At 41.5% G+C, this 23,666-nt stretch overlaps 1 protein-coding gene across 1 annotated transcript; it reads right to left on the bottom strand.

The window, feature by feature from the left end:
* Positions 1-809: 809 nt before the first annotated feature.
* Positions 810-21,587, bottom strand: LOC119657920 (nose resistant to fluoxetine protein 6-like). The gene is made up of 10 exons (XM_038065107.1): positions 21,089-21,587; positions 7,878-8,283; positions 7,747-7,820; positions 7,473-7,672; positions 7,065-7,180; positions 6,779-7,001; positions 1,916-2,106; positions 1,733-1,865; positions 1,338-1,670; positions 810-1,185 (listed from the first exon to the last, which is right to left on the bottom strand). Exons 1-10 carry the CDS (start codon positions 21,321-21,323, stop codon positions 982-984), a joined length of 2,115 nt encoding a protein of 704 aa, XP_037921035.1. The 5' UTR covers positions 21,324-21,587; the 3' UTR covers positions 810-981.
* Between the last annotated feature and the right edge of the window lie 2,079 nt (positions 21,588-23,666).

The raw sequence follows: 23,666 nt of genomic DNA, 5'->3' as shown, positions 1-23,666 counted from the left end.
CACTCATTTGAAGTAGCTTCCATCACGAAACCTCGCCAGAGTTTATCTAGTACGATGGGAACGGCGATAGCCTTCCAAGTTCATATGTTTCAGGAGGGAAAAGTGATCTCGGCCCGGTTACTTGCAGCTGGTTTCCTAGTGAGAATTTCATGGCTGCGATTATGTGTAGATAGCGGACAGAGTCCTTCGTGGCTCAAGCGTGGAATTGCGCTGAACAATTCAAGTGCCTTACTCCTTAGTTTGGTAGAGGCTTAAGGTAAGTTTTTCATTTAACAGTGAAATGTTGAGCCTACACTACGGTTGGCTCTAAGGCATCAGGACGTAACCACTTTGATAGAAGTTATATCTGACATTTTAGCACTACTGATTATCATCGTGGTCGTAAAAGTCGAAGATCTTTTAAGAGAATTTGACTATTAGTAAGTCAGTTTTCCGTCTAGGATTGCTTCTTCCACCAGTTTGATGGTGGTGCGTCTCATACCCAATTCCCTGGAAAATCTTATAATTTCACTGCCTGAGGTTCGATGTTGTAGTAGTGTTCATTCATTGAAGATATCCATCCCGTTTCGGTCTCTATCGCTTTAAACTACTATATGTATATAAGGATTCAGTTTTCTTTGTGTTTGCACTTCTAATAGAGGTTTATGACTTGCATGAATTAAAAATGAACTATAGTTCTTGACGATAACATGCCGCATAATCGCTACTTTTCATCTCATTTGAATAGTGGACCCAAAGTTTCGCAGTTTCCAAATAGAAGCAAATATACTTACTAGGATTAATCTATTTTACTTTCAAAGAATTTCATTTCCTTCAAGCATAATAATCTGTTTGTTTTTATTTACAATCATTTGAAAATTAAAAAAAAAGCTAATACAGGACTTTACGTCCAACGTGGGATCAACAATTGGTAATGTAGCAAAACTGCTCAGTCTTAATAAAAATTACACTATTTTAGACGGGAAGACTTCATAAAAAATTTTAACTTTTGACAGACTCAGTTATGCCACTTTCTAAGGTTTCCACCGATCCCGCTACAGTATTTTGCGGATTTTCCGTTGTAACAGGTCTCACTTTTCCTCCAAGGAAATATTTTTCTAATGCGGCAGTGGGAGCCTCGAAAGCTAACACCATTACGGTTGCAATGCCCAACATTATTCCAAAATCACCCCAGAATGTACGTATCTGCAAAATATAATAAAAATCTGTCAGCCCAAATTGTACAATACCAAACGAAACAAAGATGGGTCATTCTTTTGTTTTGGAAAATTAAACCTTGATTTTATCGGTAACATTACCAATTCCTTATTCGCAGCATAAAACCATTCAGGACTTACCGCACTATAGTTCGATAAATAGACATCCGTGCGAACTAGTCCAACGACAGTTATCTGAACCACAAGATGTATGATATAAATGGCGTAGGATAGTCGGCTCAATGGCTGCCATAATGGGCATGACAAGAAAGAATTGATAATGCCACCACGTCCTTGACAACAGATAAATACAATCCACGCTAGAGCCACCGCCCAGGATAATCGACTGAGAGCTTCGAAGAAAGCGCTCTCAACTTTTGATGGCTCAGCAAAGCGTTGCTGGCCTTCATACGGACCCCAGATTATGGCCGCAAATACCACAAAGCTAGAAACCCATCCACCTAAAATAAGGAACTAAAACATAAATATTTAATATTTTTGAGCCGAAAATGGTATATCAAACTCCTATAAAATACCTTGTTGATTTGGAGTTTCTTCCCCTTAACGGAATAGAGGATGTGACCAAGTACAACTCCAGCTAACCAAGATGGGGCTCTCGTATGGAAACCGTAGTACAACATCACTTTCTTATCATTGTCTCCTGTTACACTGGAGCCATTTATAAGTTAGGGAACTTAAGGAATCAACAAATAACATACCTGCCATCTATTATTTTCATGCTGAAATTATACGTTATCATAATAACAAAAATATAAAGGCAGGATGCGAACGTAAGGAGTCCAATCACAGGAAGGAACCTTTTCCCCCATTTCTTTAATGGGATCAGGATTAAAGGTGACAGAATGTACAGTTGAGTGTCGGCTGACAAGTACCAAGTATGTCCCAAGCACTGAAAAAAAATATAGATATTCATAATTATCATCGTATGAATGAACATATGATAAATCAAGCAATATAATATCAGTTTTGGTAAATGAGCGACCTTACACAGTCAATTTCTCAGCCATCTCAATCCACGAACAGTCAACCCCACAACACCAGACTGACAAATTTTATCTGAAAATTTAGATCGATTTGGCCAAACTCCTCCCATCAATCATTACGTTTTCACCACCAATTTGACTGACGGCCGAATTACCTTCTGAGGCCTATTTGTGGTCTCATATTGCCAATCACTGCATTACTCAGAGTGTTCAAGGCGATGACCAGAGAGATAAGATCGAGTGATACCATCTAACATTTAGGATGGTTTTTATTGGTGAACTGCTACCATAATAATAGGCCCGTGCCATAAGGAAGTAAGGGTTTGCATTCAAACTCTGCCCCTGTTGAAATTCCTTTCGATTTCGATTCCGATAAGACAACGAATAATAAACTCAATGTACGAAATTTTCCTGAGGTAAAAAAAAATAAGTTTAAACCCCGCCCCTTGGTAGAATCTGGCGCATGGACCTACTTGATACATTGCCAAATTGCTGAAGTCCAGCTTAGTTACGGCCGGGAAATCTAACCCGTCAACCGGGCTTCGTTGGCTGCACCAACAGTTTGCAGGTTGTTAAACAGAAGATTGACTGACTTTTGAGGTATCTCTTGCACGGTCCGAGATAGCGTTCCCATAGTACGTTGTAATTTTAATGTCATGTGTGCAGGATTCTCGAAATTACCTCAAGTTTGCTTCAAGACGAAACAGGAAGATGCCGAACTCCATTCCCTCAGACATATGACGAAAGTATTTCAGCAGCCAGCCGATCCTGGTCGAGTAGTGTGCGTTGAACTGGTATTAATATACCGCGTCGTCGTGGGCAAATCCTGGTCTGTCCGTGAGTTTCGGGATAAACTAAGCGTAGGTCAGGTCTCCGAAAACTGGGGTAGGGTTTTTTCCCCCGAAGGTACAATCATTCCTGACTATTACGACCCGCTCCCTTGTACACGATGCGCTGGTACAATTTCAGTAGAGCAAAACAATAGAAAACTGAGGAATTAGTTGGTGCGAAGGAAGAAATGGTTGCGTCACTCAGCGAAAAAGGTAGCAAGCACCGAAATTGTCGCTGGGACACCGGGATGCGCAGAGCCAAATAAAGAGGAAAATCCCCTAGATGATTCGCCAAACTTGGGAATGAGGACATAGACGTGGCTGTACCACTAGGTGCGGTAACGTCTAGAGGAATCGGACGCAAGGAAGCGGAATCTCAGGCGGTAGGTGAGAATAAACTGGTAACCCCGGTGAGATCCACACTGGACGCACCAGACTCTTCTATTAGCGACAATGTGCGCAAGAAGCGGGAGATCTGTTGGGATCAACGCTTTACTGTGCTCCGCACCAGAGCTTACATACACGCATCCCGCGTGGATTAGGACCGGTGTGCCGGGAGGTGATCAAATCCGCGAGAAAGATCTCAATGAAGCTGGTCCCTCCCATAGGAATGCGGACACGAAGGCGGAAAGAAAGCGGACGTATGCGCAAGCTGCAGCCTCTGTTCTGACTGCTGCCGTGGGAGTTTCCTCCAAGGATGGCAAAATGTCAGAGGGACAATTTACCATTCTCCGGGAATGCCTGTGGAAAAAAATGCTGGAGCCGGGAACGAAGGCACGATTCAAAAACCAAGGTTTTCGCAATGGGCTTCTCCATTTGGGGTGCACTGACTAAGCTGCCTTAAAATGGCTCCAGCAAGTAATCTCGGCTCTGAGTTCTAGTGGTCGGCCCAAGCTGACTATTGTGAACACTGAGCTACGCAGGATAGAACATGTCAGATGTTGGTTTTCGGGCCCTCGAAGGAAGGCAGAGGACAACATCCGCATGCTGGGTGAACAAAACCCGGGCATGGACACTGGAGGGTAAAGTTCATAAAGGCCAGGAAAGACAAATCTACAAACGTGGAGGGTTTCAACTTGGTATTTGACCTGGACCGAAAGAGTCTGAAGGTGTGTGAAGGGAAATCACCATATGGTGATCCACATTTTCCTAGATAGATAGAAATTCAGTCATATCAGGAAACTGTAGAGTATCATCTCCATTTTGAGAGCGAAGAACAATGATGGTCTTCGACTCACACTATTGCAACATCTGCAGTGCGCTCTCCCAGAATGGAGCTGCGCGCGGATAATAGTGTATACAGTGGTGGAATCCCCGTATAACGGTTTGCACTGGTAAAGGGACTACAGAGTATACCCTACCTGCTAGTAATTTCTCTTACACCTTCCAAGGAACAGGCGGAAGAAAGGGAACCCAGAGACGTGAACGGAACTGACTTGATGCCATTTCCAGTGATCGAATCTATGCAAACCGGACACCGCAAACCAGTCAAGGTACTAAGTGGAAAACAGACAAATGCTCTGCGGGATGAGATGAGATTTTTCATGGTGAGGACATGCGAACTACGGTACCTCCAAGTGCGGCTTTTCTCAGAAAAATTAAACAGGGGGGGATCGAGTCTCTGGCGGTATGGTGTGGGAGAAACCCTATCACACGAGGACCGCGACATACGCTTCAAACTGTTTTCCATAACACATTAGACCAAGTTTATGTCGAAAAACATAAAGATTGGTCAAATCAACCTGCAGCATGCCAAAACCTCCTGCTATCTGTTGGCAACGAGACTGCCAAAGCTGCTGGACAGCCCCAACATTTTTCTAGTGCAAGAGCCATGGATTCGACTTAACAGAATCTGTGGTATTGGATCAGTAAAGATGACTAGGATCTTCTGCGATGAAAGATCCATAAGACCGAGAGCTTGCGTCATGATGTCAACGCGGTCAGAGGCAATTATACTGAGACAGTTCAGTTTCCAGGACTTAGTTACGGTCATCATGCAATATCAGATAAATGGCGAGATTTACCTTATGATTCTTTGTATCCTTCACAGACGCAAGAAGGATCTGGTAGCGTATGCTGAATCAAGTGGTCTCGAACTCTTAATAGGTTGCGATGCGAATGCTCAACATATTTGTTGGAGTAGTAGTAAATGTAATCCAAGAGGCGACTAAGAAGCTACCATACTGTCCTTTGAACATTTCAAAGCACCTGCCATGAATGGCATTTATCCCGCAATGCTAAAGAAGGGTATGGAGCACTTAGAGCTCCTTACCCTCCTATTTTTCGAAGATGTCTTGCTCTGGGCTACATAGCTTCCTCTTGACAAAAGGTTAAGGTAGTCTTCACACCGAAACCAGGGAAAGATTACTATTCTAATCCAAAGAACTTCAGACAGATCAGCTTGATTTCATTCTTGCTGAAAGGTTTGGAGAGACTGGTGGAGCGTCACATTAATAAAAACCAACATGCTTACCAACGTGGAAATTCTTTGGTTAAAAAGATAGAGGATGCAACTCTGTATGGTGAATACGCGATGGGGGTATTCGTGGACATTGAGGGGGCGTTTGACTATGTGCCTTTTCAAAAACTTTATGATGCCGCCAGAGCCCATGGTGTTGATGATGCTTTAATTAAGTGGATTCATGCTATTCTAACGAAGAGATTGCTGTTCGCTGAGGTGGGTGTCGATCGCTATCCAACAGCAGAAGCAACAAAAGGCTGCCCCAAGGAGGTATGTTGCTGTGTGCACTTCTGTGAAGTATGCTGATCGACTCAATACACGCTCAAGCTTATGCTGATGACGTGGCTGTGCTGGCTGTTAATCAGGATCTTGGAACGGTGGGCACAGGAATGCGTGGTGGGATATACGGAGGTCTTCTACACCGATGGCTCAAAAACAGAAGAGAGTTCTGGAGCCGGAGTCTACCTCTCGAATAAAAACGAGAAGTGGGCTTTTCCTTTGGGGCAATATGTAACAGTTTTTGAAGCCGAAGTTTATGCGATACTAAGGGCAAACTGGGTGATTGACGCGCGGTTGAAAGGCAGGTGCATCGCAATCTGCAGTGACAGCCAAGCTGCATTGAGGACGTTGGGTAGTCCTTTGATCACCTCGAAAATCATTCAGGAATGCAGGTACCATTTGAACTCTATGTCTAGATTCAATACGGTGGAACTACTCTGGGTATCTGGTCACTGTGGCGTAGAGAGAAATGAAATCTCGGATGCCTTAGCAAAAAAAGGGTCAAACTCCCCCATACCGGGGCCGGAACCAGCAATTTGAATATCAGTAACATTGGCTAAGACTGTCTTCAAAAACTGGGAGAAGTTTCCCACAATGGCAGGTGGTAGAGCCTAAATGCTGCTAAACAGACCAAACTTTTCCTGCCAGAACCGTACCGCAAAGTTTATCTCGTCGAAAAGCAGGAGGCCTTGCAGAGGATTATTGTGGGCATTTTGACTACCAGGGCATAATTCATTAGCTGGGCATACGTTCAAAATAGGAATTATTCAAGATGATAAGTATCCCTCCTATACCGAGGAACCGGATCATTTCCTATGTGAATGCCCTGCCTATGGACGGATCAGGCATCCGATCTTTGGGGCCAATGTTTTTCAGTTGCTACCGATAGCATCACATCCACTAACGGAAATCCTGCAATACATTAACGACCTGAGTGCTCTGAAGCTATAGCTTCTTCCCCACCACACACACGCAATCTGTAACATCATTTTTTGAATAATTTCTTACCATAGCCGATGAATTCACGTAGTTCTGAAGATGCAATAGAGCTGACCACCAAAAAACTCGGCAAGGTGCTTCTATAGATGAATTGATCGAATTCCAATAAGGACCATCTCCAACGTACTTGTACAAAGTAGCCGCAAACAAAATCGTAGCAGCTAAAAGAGGGAAAAGGCGCAGATATCGATGAAAATACATGTTGAGAATATTCCCGATGGTCAAACGACCCCTAGAAGAAAAAATAAGTTAACTTCTCATGAAACCCTTGATCGACAAAATGAAATTTTCTAACCTGGTATCAATTTCTTTGTATAGGTGAAACGTTACAAGGATTCCACTTAGCAAGAAAAACGAATCAACTGCAACTGGCCCGCTTATCACCAACATCGAGTAATACTCGGAGACCCACTGGAATGTTAAATATAAAATTCAGATAAATACTGTTGACAGTTCACAACTTAATATAATGGTCGGCTAAGGTCGATCAAAAGCTACCAAATTTTACTAAAAAAGAACGACTGATGGTGTCGTCCAGAGCAGAAACAACTCATCAGACGCTGGAAGCAGCGTGGCCGGAAGCGGTTCCAAGGGTTTATCTACTCCCCAAAACCGACCCTGGCTTATTTTTACTCCTTAAAATTACGTAGTTTTGAAGCATATGGTATGTAACTGAATGAATAATGCAAAACATAATAAATACCTCCCAATAATAATTGTAATTCAAGAGCGGCATAAAGGCCATAACTAGCAAAGTATGACCGTAAATAATCCACATAATTGAAAGACTTCTGATCCCATTAAGGCATTCTATGGTGTTCGCAGAAGGTTTATTTTCCACATGAAACAATTTCCTAGCGTTAGTGATGACTGAAAAAGATAGCAGCAACGCGTTCTTTTGCTCTAGGTACAAACAGGAATTATAAGTTAACCTTGCTCTGAAAATGTCGTAAAGTAGATTTCATTCAGGTACTTACTATTATATTTTGAAGTATAAAAATCGTAAATCGAACTCAGAAGCATAAGAAGTCCAATTAAACCGAAAATAGTTCTAAAAGATAAGAAAAGATAAATTTCAATTTCCTCCCAGTTGCGCTAACAAACTCACATAGCAAATATATCCACCCCATCAAAATGTCGTTCCCTGAGTGGGGTACAGAGCGCTTCACTGAATATGTTATTGGATAAGGTATTATTCGTCTTATTATAAAACAGTTCCTTGAAGAAATCATTTAACGCATCCATATCACATGTATCTGGTACGCACACGCCAACAAGAAAGTCAGTAGGATCCTTGGTTTCCACAAATAACCTTTCCATCCGGATTCCACCTTCGTTGGTAGTTCGATATATATCATCCAGTGGGTAAGACGCTAGACAGTATTGCGGGATAAATGTGTTGTCCACACCCCCCAAATCATAGGTTTGACTCATGCATTCGTCAAAGTTTCCAAGGTCCACAAAGCGTCCTGCTAAGTGCCCGCCAGGTGGTAAGTTTCCCCATGAATCTAGGACTGAAAATATACACAGAAAATTGAATAAGTCATGTGAAATAATAGTTTTGAAGTCTCCGTGAAAAAATATCATCATCATCAACGGCGCAACAATCTCTATTCGGTCTAGATCTGCCTTAATAAGGAACTCCATACATCCCGGTTTTGCACCGAGGTCCACCAATTCGATACCCCTAAAGACTGTCTGGCGTTTTGACCTACGCCATCACTCATCTCAGGCAGGGTCTGCCTCGTCTTCTTTTCTACCATAGATATTACCCTTATAGACTTTCCGGGCTGGACCTTGTTCATCCATACCGATTAAGTGACCCGCCCACCGTAACCTATTGAGCCCGATTTTATCCACAACTTGACGATTATAGTAGCGCTCATAGATTTCGTCATTATCTAGGCTATGGGATCGTCCATCCTCATGTGGGAGTCCAAGAATTCTTCATTGTCATGCACAGTAAGAGCTTTGACCCTATGATGACAGATTTCGAGCGGAACAGTTTTTGTAAGCTGAAATAGGCTCTGTTGGCTGACAACAACAGTGCGCGGATTCCATCATCGTAGCTCTTATCGGTTGTGATTTTCGACCCTAGATAAGACAAATTTTCAACGGTCTCAAAGTTGTATTCTCCTATCTTTATTCTTCCCGTTTGACCAGTGCGATTTGATGTTGTTGGTTGGTTGTTTTTTGGTGCAGACGTTGCCACCATATACTTTGTCTTGCCTTCATTGATGTGTAGCCCAAGATCTCATGCCGCCTGCTCGAACTGCATGAAGGCAGTTTGTAAGTCTCGGGTCCTTTTTCCCATGATGTCGATATCGTCAGCATAGGCCAGTAGTTGGGTGGACTTAAAGAGGATCGTACCTCTTGCATTTACCTCAGCATCACGGATCACTTTCTCGAGGACCAGGTTAATGAGGACGCATGATAGGGCATCCCCTTGTCGTAGACCGTTGTTGATGTCGAATGGTCTTCAGAGTGATCCTGCTGCTTTTATCTGGCCTCGCACATTGGTCAGGGTCAGCCTAGTCAATCTTATCAATTTCGTCGGAATACCGAATTTTGTCATGGTTGTGTACAGTTTTAGCCTGGCTATGCTATCATAGGCGGCTTTAAAGTCGATGAAGAGATGGTGCAACTGATGTCCATATCAACAGTTTTTTCATCGCTTGCCACAGAGAGAAAATCTGATCTGTTGCTGATTTGCCTGGAGTGAAGCCTCTTTGCTATAGATCAATGATGTTCAGGGCATATGGGGCTATCCCGTCTGGCAAGCTACCGAAGAATATCTTATAAATGGTACTCAACAACGTGATACCTCTATAATTGCTGCACTGTGTGATATCTCCCTTTTTATGTATGAGACAAATAATGCCTCTTTGTCAGTCGTCAGGCATTGATTCGCTGTCCCACACCTTGAGCACAAGTTGATGAACCACTTGGTGTAATTGCTCGCCTCCATATTTAACCAATTCGGATGTGATTCCATCAGCTCCTGGCGACTTATGAATTTTAAGCCGATGAATTGCACGGACTGTTTCTTCTATACTTGGTGGTGGCAGTATTTGTCCATTCCCTTCAGTTGACGTAGTTCATCAAAGTACACAACCCATCGCTCCAATATGCAGATTCTGTCGGAAATCAAATTTCCTTCTTTGTTCCGGCAGGATGAGCATCGAGGTGTGTAAGGCTTCATCCTGCTGAGTTGTTGGTAAAACTTCCGCGCCTGGTGCGGTTGCTCCCCGCACTTTTCGAGTTCACAGACAAGCTTCCTTTTTTCGTCTGTAAAGTCGCTTCTCCGCTTGCCGGAGTTCGTGATAAGTATCTGCGCGTGCCCGCGTCCTTTAAGAATGCAGCATTACTCAGTATGCAGCAGTCTTTCGTCTCGTTACTAACTTACATTCTACGTCAAACCAGCCGTTCCGACTCTTTTTGCGGCTGGGGCCAAGTATGTTTGTGGCTGTATTTATGATAACGTTCTTCAGGTGATTGTGAAGATCATTTGTTGATGCTTCATCTCCAGGACCTCTGTTGACTGCGGTTATTGCAGCATCCATTTCTCTCTTATCGGTGTTGCGGAGGGCTGTATTGAGGATGGCTTTAGTGTTAACTCTCACCTGATTGTCAGAGGGGATTCTGGGTGATGTTGTTATTCGAGCTCGGAGCACGATGCCAACGAGATAGTGATCCGAGTTTTTGTACTTCTAGGATGAACTAAAGGGGGTTTTCGGGTAAATTTCTAAAATATGGTAATATACACTTCGTATGAATGCACCATTGTCATTTTTTTCAAATTTTTCCGTTGGATAAGTTCGGAGAACGAGACCAGTTACACTTTACACACCCGGTATCAAAAATATCATAATAGTTTCGAAAAGTACTAATTGAACCCTTTCATCTAATACCCCACACATCATATTCTGTGAAAAACAATGCATACCCCCTTACACATGTAAGGCCCCCCACCTAAAGTTAAGCAGCATGATGCCACCCGTTGTATGTAAAGTGATTAACGCACGTTCTCACTAAATTTCGCAACATTTGGTTTAGCCGTTTCCGAGTAAATCGGGTGTGACAGACAGACAGATATCGAATCGATTCTAATAAGATTTTGTTTTACATAAAACCTTGAAAAGATTGAACCCTCTTTTGTTAAGCCATCCGAGATTTTATTTCCCTCTGCACCGCAGTGACCAGTGACCGTTGAATCTAAAAATGAAGTTCAAACTGTTTCTGCGTTCCTAGTTTCGAGATGATCAAACGACTACTGAACGTCCTCAATACAGCCTGGCTATACCTGTAGATTGCGATGCACCTGCCCTTCAAATGCTTCCTTGCCGCCCCTAGGATCGCATATATTTCAGCGTGAAAAGCCGTTGTATATTGTCCCAAAGAAAAAGGCCACTTCGCGTTTTTATTCGAGAGGTAGACTCCTGCTTCAAAATCCTGTTCTGCTTTTCAGCCATCAGTGTGGAAGACGTCAGTATATTCTGACACGTACTCTTCTGAGACTTGCCAGAACTAGTCTATGAATTGCTTTCATTGCTGTCCTTCAAATAAATATAAGCTACAAAGTGAGTAATGCATTTAGAGCTGCACCAGATGTGGTGCTTATGGCATCGGTAATCAATCGGTAATCCATATATGAGGCCTGAGTTCCCATGTTGAACCAAAGGTCCGTCTGCACAGCCCATAGGCTGAAAAACAAGATCTCCTTTAAAATGAGATGAGGGAAGTGAGTTCACCAGATATTCTAAACTTGTCAGCACATGAAAAATTGGACAGAGTCTAAGTGGGTTCATCAAACTTATGGAAAACCGGAGGCCACACAAGTGGAGAATGTCCAACAGCAACACCCCCGCCGATACCGCAATAGCTTTAGGGACTACTTTTCATTCGACGTATCCACAAAGAAGTACATTCTAGGCATTTCAAACCAATCTGCAGAAATTGCAATCAATCTCAATCTTTGCCAAATTTGAATCTACCCTAAAATGCATGTAGCATTAAGTAGATCCTTTTCCAGAAGTTAGCTTTATTAAAGTCAGAAATCTCAAGAAGTTTCATCATCATCAACGTTGTAACAACCCGCATTCGGTCTAGGACTATCTTAATAAAAAACTCACATCAGAAAAAAGGCAACTAAAGTGAAAAAAGTTCGAAAGATATCATACAGCTCAAACAGGAACAAAGGCAATACTTAAGACCCCGCTGACGTCCTGTCGCTCCTAAAAATTCGCAATATAATCCCCAAGGACCAATTTCGCTCCCGAAAAAAGCATACCGCAACAGAACGGGTTCATCTTATCGTTCGGTAGTAAGACAAGCGTCGCAAAGACAATAGTTAACTTAAATTAAGGGGCTATTGTCAGAGAATACCTACCAGAAAAATAAAAACAAAATCATGATGACGCCCCTGTTCGACATCTAACGTCCAAAATCGTTAAGTTTCATAGAAGTCACTAGAAAATATCCACAGACTACTGCTACTACGAATGTCATGAACAGTTCAACATTAAGCCGGCCCAGGAAAATAAAATATTTGCCTTCTGTCCTCAAGTGGAAGTGTTTGGAAGTCTTAAAGATTGGATTAGAAAGAGGATATGGATAATTAAATTTACTTAGAATGTCATTACTGAAATATAAATTCAATTGTTCCTTAATTACTGGCAATTAATTAATTAAGGAATAATTAAGAGGCTATAATTGATTCCAATGTTCCCTGTTCCAAGAAGCCTATAAATAAGGATCTTCCTCCTAACACTCATCATTCGCTTTCCTTCAACGATCTTGTGCTAATTTGGAATCTCGGAACGCAATAACAACCATGAAAATCTACAAACCAGTAGGAATAAACGACGATACGCCGAAGCCAAAATCTTTTGCCATATGTCAGAAGAGCCTGAGACCTATGATGAAAAAGGACCTAAGGAAGGTTGTTATGATTTCTGAGGCTGTGTCACAAAAAACAAATCGTCTCAAAACTGAATTTGATGAATTGGGAAAGAAACCGAACATTGATCAATCTCCAGCGAACACAGTTCGTCAGTCCAAATTTGTCAGGACTAAGGCATTTGTGTGGCATCCGAACAGTGGCATTGTAATGAAAGGAAAACGGTTAACTCACGATTCTCAGGAGCTTTATAGAGTGAGGGGAGACCTAGAAAGGTTCGAGCGATTCAAGAACGAATTGAAGAGAATTATGAAGAACCAAGCGACTGGAGTTTTGTCGAAACCTATATTAGGGTCGGTTTTGCGAGGCAAGGTGAAGAAAAGTTGGAAGATACGATCCTTTGCGTTAGTAAGCTAAATATGTCACATTAAAAATAATTGCACGTTTGTTACTCAAAGCATGAAATAAAATATATATTTTCTATTTAAAATCATTATGAATTTGATACACTAGACCCTCCGTTTGTCGATTGGCTATAGCCTATTCCGTACCTCCTATAATACATTTCTCTTCATTGAATAATTTTAAACAAACCCTCATTTTCCTTGTGTCTCTCTCTATCTCCTTCTACCTACCTATCTCTATCAACGGCACTTACCCTTCCTTACCTCCCCTACTCTCTAAATATGGTTAGTTTTTCGAAGATTAATTCAGGTTCTATCCTGTGAATGGTCCCTATCATCACTCACTGTTGCTTTGTTAGTAATTCAAAAACACCATCAGCAATAACGCAGGGTGCGCTTGGATCCTCAGCCACTCTTTTTTCCTACCCTGTAAACTGACACTGTTTGTCATATCTGGGATCCAACTAAGCCCCAAGTCTAAGACTGCATTAACAAGGGATGCTCGTGTAGCAACTCTTGTTAGCTTCGATGAAGTGGACAGGTGGTTCCTGAACTACTAACCACGATGGTAAGTGCTTTTATCTTCAATGTGAGTGAAGCTATCGGCTATGTCCCAAAAGGATATCACAGCACCAGGGTAACCACAGGAACATGGAGTCAGTTGATAACCAGTTCTGTTGACAACTTGAATCCAGAATAAACAGAATTTACAGGAACTCCGTTGCAGTGGCAAAACAAGGAACGTGCAACATGAGGAGGAGGAGCAGAAGCTGCGGACACGATAACAATATGAAGGAACTTGCAGATGGTCGTAACCTAAGAGTACGCTCCTCATCTTCGATGATGAATAACAATTCCACTCTACCCACATAACTCCTATAAAGTATTGCGTCGCGGGACTGGATCCGCTTTTAACTACGGCTCACTATGGTTCTCTTCCTTCCTTATTTTCGTCGTAGTTCGCCCTGCCTAAGGGCTATTCCTAAGGGAATAGCTTTACAACCTGATCCCAAACATTCGTTGACTCCAGCATGAACTCTACAATGCTTCCGGGTGTTCGGTGCCTGGTTACGATCGCTTCGATTCTTGTCCGATTCGCGGTAAACCTGGGACAATCAAATATGACATGTTCCGTATTCTCAGTCACGTTACTACATCTTAGACAGCATGGTGACTCACCGCGGCCAAATCTGTCTGTTTGTCTGTCTGTCACACGCACTTTCCTCGAAGATGGCTATACCGATTGACACGAAATTTGGTGAGAAGGTAGGAACTGTGAAAGCTCAAACATCTGCAAAAGTTCTCTACGAATACAGTCATGTTGAGTATCAAATGAGGAACGCCTTGATTATTACTTTTCGATGCCGGTCTTAGTTTAGGCGGAGAGTGGGATGGGTCGAAAATTATGATTTCTTTAGCGAACCCATTCTCAGAAACTACCCTACCGAAAAACCTGAAAAAAATCATGAAGTTTTTTTTAAAGAGGTGGAAATGTTGAGAATACTACGAATAATACTACGCCAGACTTTTTAATCCACTAAAATTACTCGACTCCATGGCCGGTGAGAAACTAGGTGAGATTATAGTTGATCTCCCATGCTTTCTCTCTAGCCATTCCTCGATGGAATCAACCTGTAAGTCCAACGACTCTTTTCTGACTGGTCCCATCGCTGTTGCCGCCTGCCTATGAAAGACTCCCTTTGGGCTTTTTTCCACCTGCGATAAGGGAGGGATGAACTTAATGCTACATAATGTTCATCATCTCATTTTGGAGTATATCTGGCTTAGTCTACGCAGGAGGGGCATTCCGGAAAAACTAATGGCTATTATCAGAGCGTCATACTTGTATGATGACGCAAAATGTCACACGCTGGACGGAGGTGAAATTTCGGAAGATTGTGAAGTCCAAAACGAAATCCGCCATCATCATCGATATTATTCCTTCTTGTTATCGATAATGATGCTCGTGCTGCCTAGTCTGGAGCACGTGGAGGAGGAGTTCAATGGACAATGACATCTCGACTACGCTACTTACTATCTGACCAAGTCATCGACCTTGACCAAATGGCTCTGTATTTGGAAAGAGAAACAGGTAGAGGATGCGTGGTTTCTGCCGACGGGGGCACCGAATTAAATGTCGTCCGACACATCAGTTCTAGATCCGCTTTTGCCGGCTTGTCTAAAATCTGGAAATGCAAGACAACACCAGGGTCGAGTTGATATTGCTCCATGCTAGTGTTCTTTCTATGTTGCTATATGATACTGACCACCACTGTCAATCAAACCTGTCTTCGTTGTATCCTCGGAGTTCGCGAGCCTGTTACTATTATAAACGAAGAACTTGATCGGAATGCAGGCCAGTCACGGAAGGCGGAAGTGGCATTTGATTAAGGAGGGGCGACAATCGCATTGGTGGTTACCCCATGCAGTAGACTCCACTCCCTAAGATGACCAACAAGTGGGTCGCTCCAAGGGCACTTGGCGCAAAACTGAAGAGAAGGCGTGCGGGCGTCTCGTGAATCCGTGGGAGAAGTTGAAGAGCATTTCATGTCACTGCGAGCGATGACGCGCAAATGTGACCCGCTATACCCCACTAAAGGGTAAATGGGAACCATACTATCGATACATCTTTTTAACATTGCACAGACGGTCGACAGAGTGTGGCATAAAGGGTAAGTGCACGAGATAAAAAAAATCCTACCTGCAAGTATGTATAATATTTTAAAATCCTATGCCAAAAATCGTTCGTTCCAGTTACGAAAATGCACATCCAACGACCATTCTATCAAAGGAGGTATCCCCCCAAGGAAGCATTACTCTATCTGTCCAACTTGCCAGTTGACGATAGCCAGCGTACTTTATGGTAAAAAATACTGGAAATTTTAAACGAACCAAATTTTAAATTTAAACCAACCACGAATGCCAGATCCGGTTATTTTCGGGATTTTTAAGCTGTTACCGCCTTAACTACATGTTGATATTTGAGCGCCAATACATCATTAATATCTGCTTGGAGGCTGTTTATATCAATCAACCTTTTACCTTTTCTCTCACTTTAATATGGATATTTTTGATCAGCAAAGAGTTTGTTTTAAACTTTGTGCTGGTAATGAAACTTTCTGCCTTGTCGAACGAAAAGTCCTGCAATCAATCTTTGGGGAGTCTATTCTGTCGAAAACACGGGCATAGAAATAGTATAAAAACTTTAATAGTGGTCGTACAATGGTGGAGGATTTGCCTCGCTCCGCGCGCCCATCCATGTCAAACGCTGACGAAAACGTCAAACAAATGAAAAAAATAGTGTTCGAAAATCGTCATGTCTGTGTAAGAGTAATTGCTAGTGAATTTGGCATTGCATATGGAACCGCTCCACAAGTCATCATTATCATCAACGGCGCAACAACCGACATCCAGTCTAGGCCTGCCTTAATAAGGTCCACCAATTCGATATCCCTCGTTGTCCCCTGGTGATGGTGGTGGTGGTCCAAAGGCGAAACGTAGGTTGGTATCCACGATGGAGCATAAAACCTGGGAAACGCCTGCAGAACCAACACGAGCAGCTCTAATACCAGACCCTATCTCCACCTCCACGTGGTGACCGCTGGGAGCTCTTCCTTAATGAAAAGCTGCAGACGGGGAAGGATGAAGGCGAGTCTCCGACGCCTAAAAACGGGACAAATTGTACCAACTTATCCTCCAGGTTGGGTAGGGCCGACAACCCTACACGGAAAACAACATGTTACGAAGCCACAACAGGAGCCTCGGACTGGACGGATTACACAACGACGAACCCGGCTCCACAAGCAGTGGTCAAAATTATATGTTTGAGATGAATCCAACAGACCTAAATTTTATGGAAAAGTAACACGAAAAGACGGTTGTTGAGGACATGATTTATGACGCGAATAATGTCCCGACCGTCATGAAATGGATAATTACTGGTAACGAAACTTGGATGATACCTCATCGTTAAGTAACCATAAAAGTGTCCTATACTTTTTCGGAGAAAATTCCTAAATAATAAGGGTTTCAAAAAAACAAATTCATACTCAAAGAGACAGTTTATCATTCATTTTTGAACAGCTCACAATTGCTCATATATTTGTATCATCAGATAGCTTTTTACACGAGGCCATCCGTGATCAATATGGGATCATAGAAAATTGTGACAAGTCATCTTCGCTGTTGTGGTTATGTAATTCGAGCTGACGAAAACGGATCAGCTTAAGATTGACCTGAACATCGAAATCGATGAGAACCGACTGAAAAGGGGGAGTGATACGCTAGATCAACTTAAGGGGGTCATCCGTGTGTCGGATCCGCGCAATCGAAATTTTTTTTTGTCATCAATTGTATCTAGATGTAGTGTAGAATATATGGGCAAAGTGATTTTTTGATATACGGAGTCATTCCGAAATTATAGTGTTAAACACCCGATAAGTCACATGTCAGATTTATGTCAATCGCCGTAATAAAACGCGTATTTATCGGTCCGAATGACGTTGGAATGACTTCGCTAAATGGACAAGAATTGAAGCCAAGGATTTACATGTGTTTCTTGGCGAAACCTAAGGTTTATGGATTAGGTATAGCAGATTAATAGCCAGTTAAGGTTTTATGGCTAAAAATCGCATTCTACTTTTTAAATGCGTTTTTTCTCGAAACTGCATGTTGAAAATCGGCTGCCACCATAGCCCAAAATATATCTAACGAAATTCTTTGAAATTTTCACGACTTATTTAGAACATATTTCTACGGTCCGCAAACTAGGATAATTGCGATTCATTCAGTAGTTTTTTTTTATTCATTGAGGAAGCCGTGAAAAAACGCCAAAATTCATAAAAAAAGTTTAACAAGGCACCAAAAATTTAACTTTTAATATTTTTTAATAATCCTAGTTTGCGGACAGTAGTTAAGTCTGTACGTTAAAATGTCATTTACATTTTTTCTATAACGGGGTCATCCCGTGTGTCGGGTTGGAGAAATCGATTTTTTTCCATGAATTGTATCTTTATATAGTGGAGAATATGTGGGCAAAGGAATTTTCCGATATTCCGAGTCGTTCAGAAATTACAGTGTTAAATAGGTAAGGAGTTTGCAGCTGCGGCTAGAGTACTCGATGAGAAAGAGCATCGAATCTTTTTTCCCTGTTAGTTTTTTACCTAAGCCTTATAAATTCGAACATAAGTATAAATATAAAAAGATGGAAAACCAATCAATTGTCTAAACTTATTTGCTGTTTGGAATAAAAAGGATAATCCAGTCTAGAGTGAGCACTGAAAGGCTTTCAAGCTATACTCAGTTATATTTTGTTGTAGGTATTGTGCTGTTTGTGTGTTCAGTGATTTTTTTAAATGGATCCTACGAAGGGAGATCGCTTTAAAGTTCAACGTCATGCTCGCACTAGAATACGAGTATTTCATGGGAATTGATACTTATCAGAGAAGAAAAAGGACTTCGCATCAACATCAGCCAAGAAACTTTTAGCAAGCATAAACATGGATGTTCCAATTGCGACAATTTTTGTATATTGTATTGTATATTGGATTTTGCTGGAGTTTTCTCCGGTATTTCTGCAAATAATAAAATATACGTAGTAGTAAAAAAGGAATGCGCAGACATCTCGAGAAAAGAATGTGAACGCGGCTTAGAAATACAAAGAAGAATCACAAAGCCATTGGTGGAAAAGGGGCTGGAAAACTTACTGATAAGATTATTAACGACCGCACTACATTTTTTGGGCTAGCTATTCGTCGACACGCAAATTCGATAGAAGGAATGAAGCAACAAATTTGGGAAACTTTCTTCCATAAATGTTCTACAGACGAAAATCCTCAGCATCAAAATTGTCCAGCAGGTGAGGACAGTTGGTGCAAATGGCGCAAAACGTAAGCTAAAGGAGAACTGGATAGTTTCCACCACGAGAAGGCACCTTTGACTGAAGAAGTTCAAACAGTCATCAAACCAATCTATGAAGATTTGTCACGAGATGATCTCTTGAACAGATGTTTAGGAGCAGAGACCCAGAATAACAATGAGTCGTTAAATGCATTGATCTGGACTTTCGCTCCTAAACACCTTCATTCTGGGGCCAAGGTCGTAGAAATAGCCACTTTTCTGGCTGTAATTATTTTCAATGAAGGATTCAATGGCATTCTCAAAATCCGAGTGACAATGGGATGTCAAGTTGGTCACATATGTCAGGTCAATGTCGACCGCCGCAATGAAGCGCGAATTTGGCGGTCCGAACGGCGATCGACTGACCTCGCTAAAAGAGCAAGAATTGAAACCAGAGAGCAACAATCGGCCTTACAAGACTTTTTTGAAGAAACGGAGGGTGCTCTCTATGGACCAGGTTTAGCAGATTAATAGTGAGTTAAAATTTTACTGTTGATAATCACATTTAAATTTTCAAATGCGTTTTTCTCGAAACTGCATCTTGAAAATCGGCTGCCACCATAGCTCAAAATCTATCCAACCAAATTCTTTGAAATTTTCACGACTTCTTTAATACATATTTCTACGGTCCGCAAACTAGGATAATTGCAATCGGACGGGTAGTTTTTTTTATTCATAAGAAAAGCCGTAAAAAAACACCAAAATCCAAAAAATTAATTTAAAAGCCCACCAAAAATTTACCTTTTAATATTTTCTAATTATCCTAGTTTGCGGACTGTGGAATATTGTCCACATTAAAATGCCGTTTAGTTTTTTTCCATCAGATGAACACAGCGCCCTCCAGCGTGTCAGTACAAAAACACCTTTTTTTGGAGATGGGTGCATAAATTGACACGTACTCCGAAAACTAGCTACGGTATCAAGCCGAAAAATCTATCACACATATTAGAGATATCAGCAAACATATGGTGAAAAAATCACGTTTCTATCTTTATCCAGTCCTCCAAAATAATTTTTCAAAAAAAGGCAAAAAAAAACGGCCTTCACACGGGATGACCCCCTTAAGGTGATCGCAGCGCCCTCTAACGTGGCAACGGAAAAACACCTTTTTTGGGATGGGTGTATAAATTGCTCTGTATTTCAAGATATTAATAAATCTATGGTGAAAAATTCGTATTTGTATCTTCATCCAGTTCTGCACAGCAAATTTCTAAAAAAAAGCCAAGGAAAACGGCCTTCACACGTGATGACCCCCTTAAGATTGACCTGAACATCGAACTCGATAAGAACCGAACGAAACAGGGGGCGTGATACGCTAAATCGACTTAAGATTGGCCTGAACATCGAAATCGATGGGAACCGACTGAAACAAGGGGCGTAATACGCTAGATGATGATTTGAGAGCATCTCGACTCCACTCGGAGCAACCCTATGACCGAGAAAGGTAGTGAATTCGATTAAGGCAAGCCAACTTTGCTACCGAGCGGAACAAGAGCTAAAGAAGAAAAGGAAGTTAACCGAATCCGATATTCCCTTTTAAAGCGATCGAAAGTTTGTCCTCAGAAAAAATTTATCCCAAAAAGCCTCGAATAGAGATCAAATGCAAATCCTAGACTCGGGATACCAAGACGTAGGGCCAGCCAAAGCCGAATTCAATATTTAGTACCAGGTTGAAGATTGAAGTGATCAGAATTCTCCACACATACTCCTCGAAAGATATAAAGAAGATCCTCAATAAAAAATGTAACGCACAGAGTTACTAAGGCTGATCTCCTTATCAGTAATGATTCTCAATCATCTACACAATTTAGACCATTAAAAATTTATAGGTTTCGGCTCTTCTAAAGATACGTTTGAAGATTCATTTCTGATAGCCTAAAACCTCGATAAGCCGATGGTCGGGTCGTATTGGAGCCACCCATTATGGATTAACGACCTTATGTCCAAAGTACGGGTAAATCCACTTCAGGTAATTCACCAGGTATGGATATTGACCCAAATGGGTGCTCTGGACTATCACTACCCAATTGGCATGGAAACCTAACATCTGCAAAAATTTAGGAATAGCATAGCTAATCCTATTTCTTATAACATTGATAAAGCAATATATGTATGTACCTTTCCTTGCCCAAGTATCTCCACTATTGAATCTATCGAAAAGCTCTTTGAACTGACTCCGGCACAACCCCTGATCGTAATTGTTTCGCTTCATCCCCACGATTTCCACCGTTCCGTTTTCACTTGAATTTTCATTATAACTTAAAACCAATCTCTCGTCCTGATTCTGAGCCGGATTATCACTCAAAACACCGGAACTCAACAACCACAGTATGTTTACGTACAAAATCCGCATTTTTCGAGTAATATAGCCCGGCGAAACTCAGCTGGATCACTACTACTATCTATATTTTTGTATCTTTTACACTGAACAAACAAGCGATAAAAACAGATAATTTCTTTGAATATTCAAGTAACCACTTTATGGGCAATTACTGCAACTGCAATATCGGGGACCACGCACTCTTAGTGCATGTGCGGGGGCGTCCAAATTTCGGTACTTTTACAAATAAAAGTTAAGCATTGAAAACCCCGACTCCAACTGGCCCGCGGAGTAATACTTAATAGGTATTTATACCTATCTTTAGGTCGCGATTATGAAAGCGATTTTTTTTTTGAAATTAAAAAAAAAAAACGCGGTAAATAGTAGAGAAATGTGGGGGCAGAAAAGCCATTTTGTAGCTTTTGGTTATACCGGTAGCTTTCAGTTGAGTTCAAATTTGAAATAGTACGATACTATCGGCATCCAATGATGGAACCGGTCGGAACCAATACATCAATACATACATATATATCAAGAGTTTCGTTGTAGATTTATAATTGCATCTTTAATATCTTTTTGGTGCTTAAAAAATTATAGCCGAGTAAATAGCGCTACAATACAATACCATTTTTATTATAAAGAAATATCAAAGAATTTTTTAATTTTTTAAAATAATATCAAATTTGGAAAAGTTCCCCCTTGGATCAGGTGCAGTCAATTTTCTAAGATTCTCTTAGAACGTTAGTAATTACTACAATGACGACAATTGTTGCTTTCCTTGAAATCGTACTCAAAGCTCCAACTTATTTGAAATTTAACTCAACAAGCAAAGCAAACATACTTCATTAAACTGTGATTACGTAAATGAAACATAAATTGTTTACAGTCAGTCCAAAGACCTTAAAGCTATAGCGGGGAAGCTCAGATATAAAGATACTTACAAGCACTCATATCGAAATGTAATCATTTCGCGTCAATTGATTATAATAGAATATAGTAGAACTACATACGTATAAAAAACATTATAAACCATATATATAGGTATATCGAAGTATCAAGGATTTTCAAATGAAGGGGATTTCCCCTTGCCACAGCATCTTTCTTTGATTTACCTTGGGATGTTTACCAAACCAAGCCCTTCTTGACTTTCCAGCAAACTTGAAATACAAAGATGAAACATCGCATTCTGAAGAATCGAGAGAATCACTCAATCCACGAAAACTCAGATATTCATTCTACCTCTCAGTCCTGAAAAGAACTTAAGTCGCTAATAACTAACCGCTTCGTCCTTTCTGCTTTCCAAATGCATGGAAACATCTGTCTTCCAGAATGCAGTAAAGGCTTTACAATTAGTTCGTTCGCTCCTGATATGTCTGAGTTACAAATGCCTCCGACCAGAGAGAGGTATCTTTAATGGAACGCAGTAGCCAGCAATCTAAGGCACGGTCACCGATGTTGGGGGTCAGAAATCTATGAACCTTTCTACTAACTCCTACTAACACAATTAGTTAGTTCTAAGTAGGAATAATCTTAAAATTGCTTTGCTACTAATAATCTTTAAAAACAAGTCGGGAAACCGGAAGCTAGACGTTTCAAGTATAAAAATTTTAACCCCCCTTTTGCATGTATGGGGACCCCCTCCTCCCTTAAATTCGACGTAAAAGGTTCACAGTTCCCACCTTTCTACCAAATTTGGCATCAATCGCTATAACCGTCTACGAGAAAAATGCGTGTGACGGACAGACAGACAGACAGTAAACCGATTTTAATAAGGTTTTGTGTTTACACACATAAGAGGCAAGCAGACCGAACGTCGTGAACCCCCGAAAGGCTTCTAGCCGACTGCAGAAGAACGCACTGTAGAAAACGGCGACTCTCCCTGGGAATAAAGACATGGACGCGACTGCCACATTAGGTGTGGTAATGTTCAAAGAAATCAGATGCAAGGATGTGGAATCTTCGGCGGAACTGGTAACCCCGATGAGATTACACTGGACGCCTCAAAATGTACAGTCAGCAGCCAAGAAGCGTAAGATCAACAGCGAGCTTTGTTGTGCCCCACACTGAGGCCTACTTTCACGCTTCCTGTAGAAACTAGCACCTATGTGCCGGAAGGTATTCACATCAGATCTTAATGAAACTAGTCCTTCCCATAAGAATACGAACACGAAGGTGGGAAAGAAGAAGACATATGCGCAAGCTGCTGCCTCAATTCTGACCATGGCCTTGGGGGTTTCCCCCCAGAATGGCAAAAAGGTCATAGGGACAATTTGCCATCCTCCCAAAATGACTGGAACGAATCCAAGCTTTAATAATCAAGGTTTCCGAGATGGACTCCTCCATTTGGATTGCACTAATGAGACTACCTTAAAGTAC

This window comes from Hermetia illucens, chromosome 5, assembly GCF_905115235.1.
Source record: "Hermetia illucens chromosome 5, iHerIll2.2.curated.20191125, whole genome shotgun sequence".
Taxonomy (NCBI): Eukaryota; Metazoa; Arthropoda; class Insecta; order Diptera; family Stratiomyidae; genus Hermetia; species Hermetia illucens.
The sequence above is the reverse complement of the archived record's forward strand: the minus strand, read 5'-3'. Positions and strand labels throughout refer to the sequence as shown.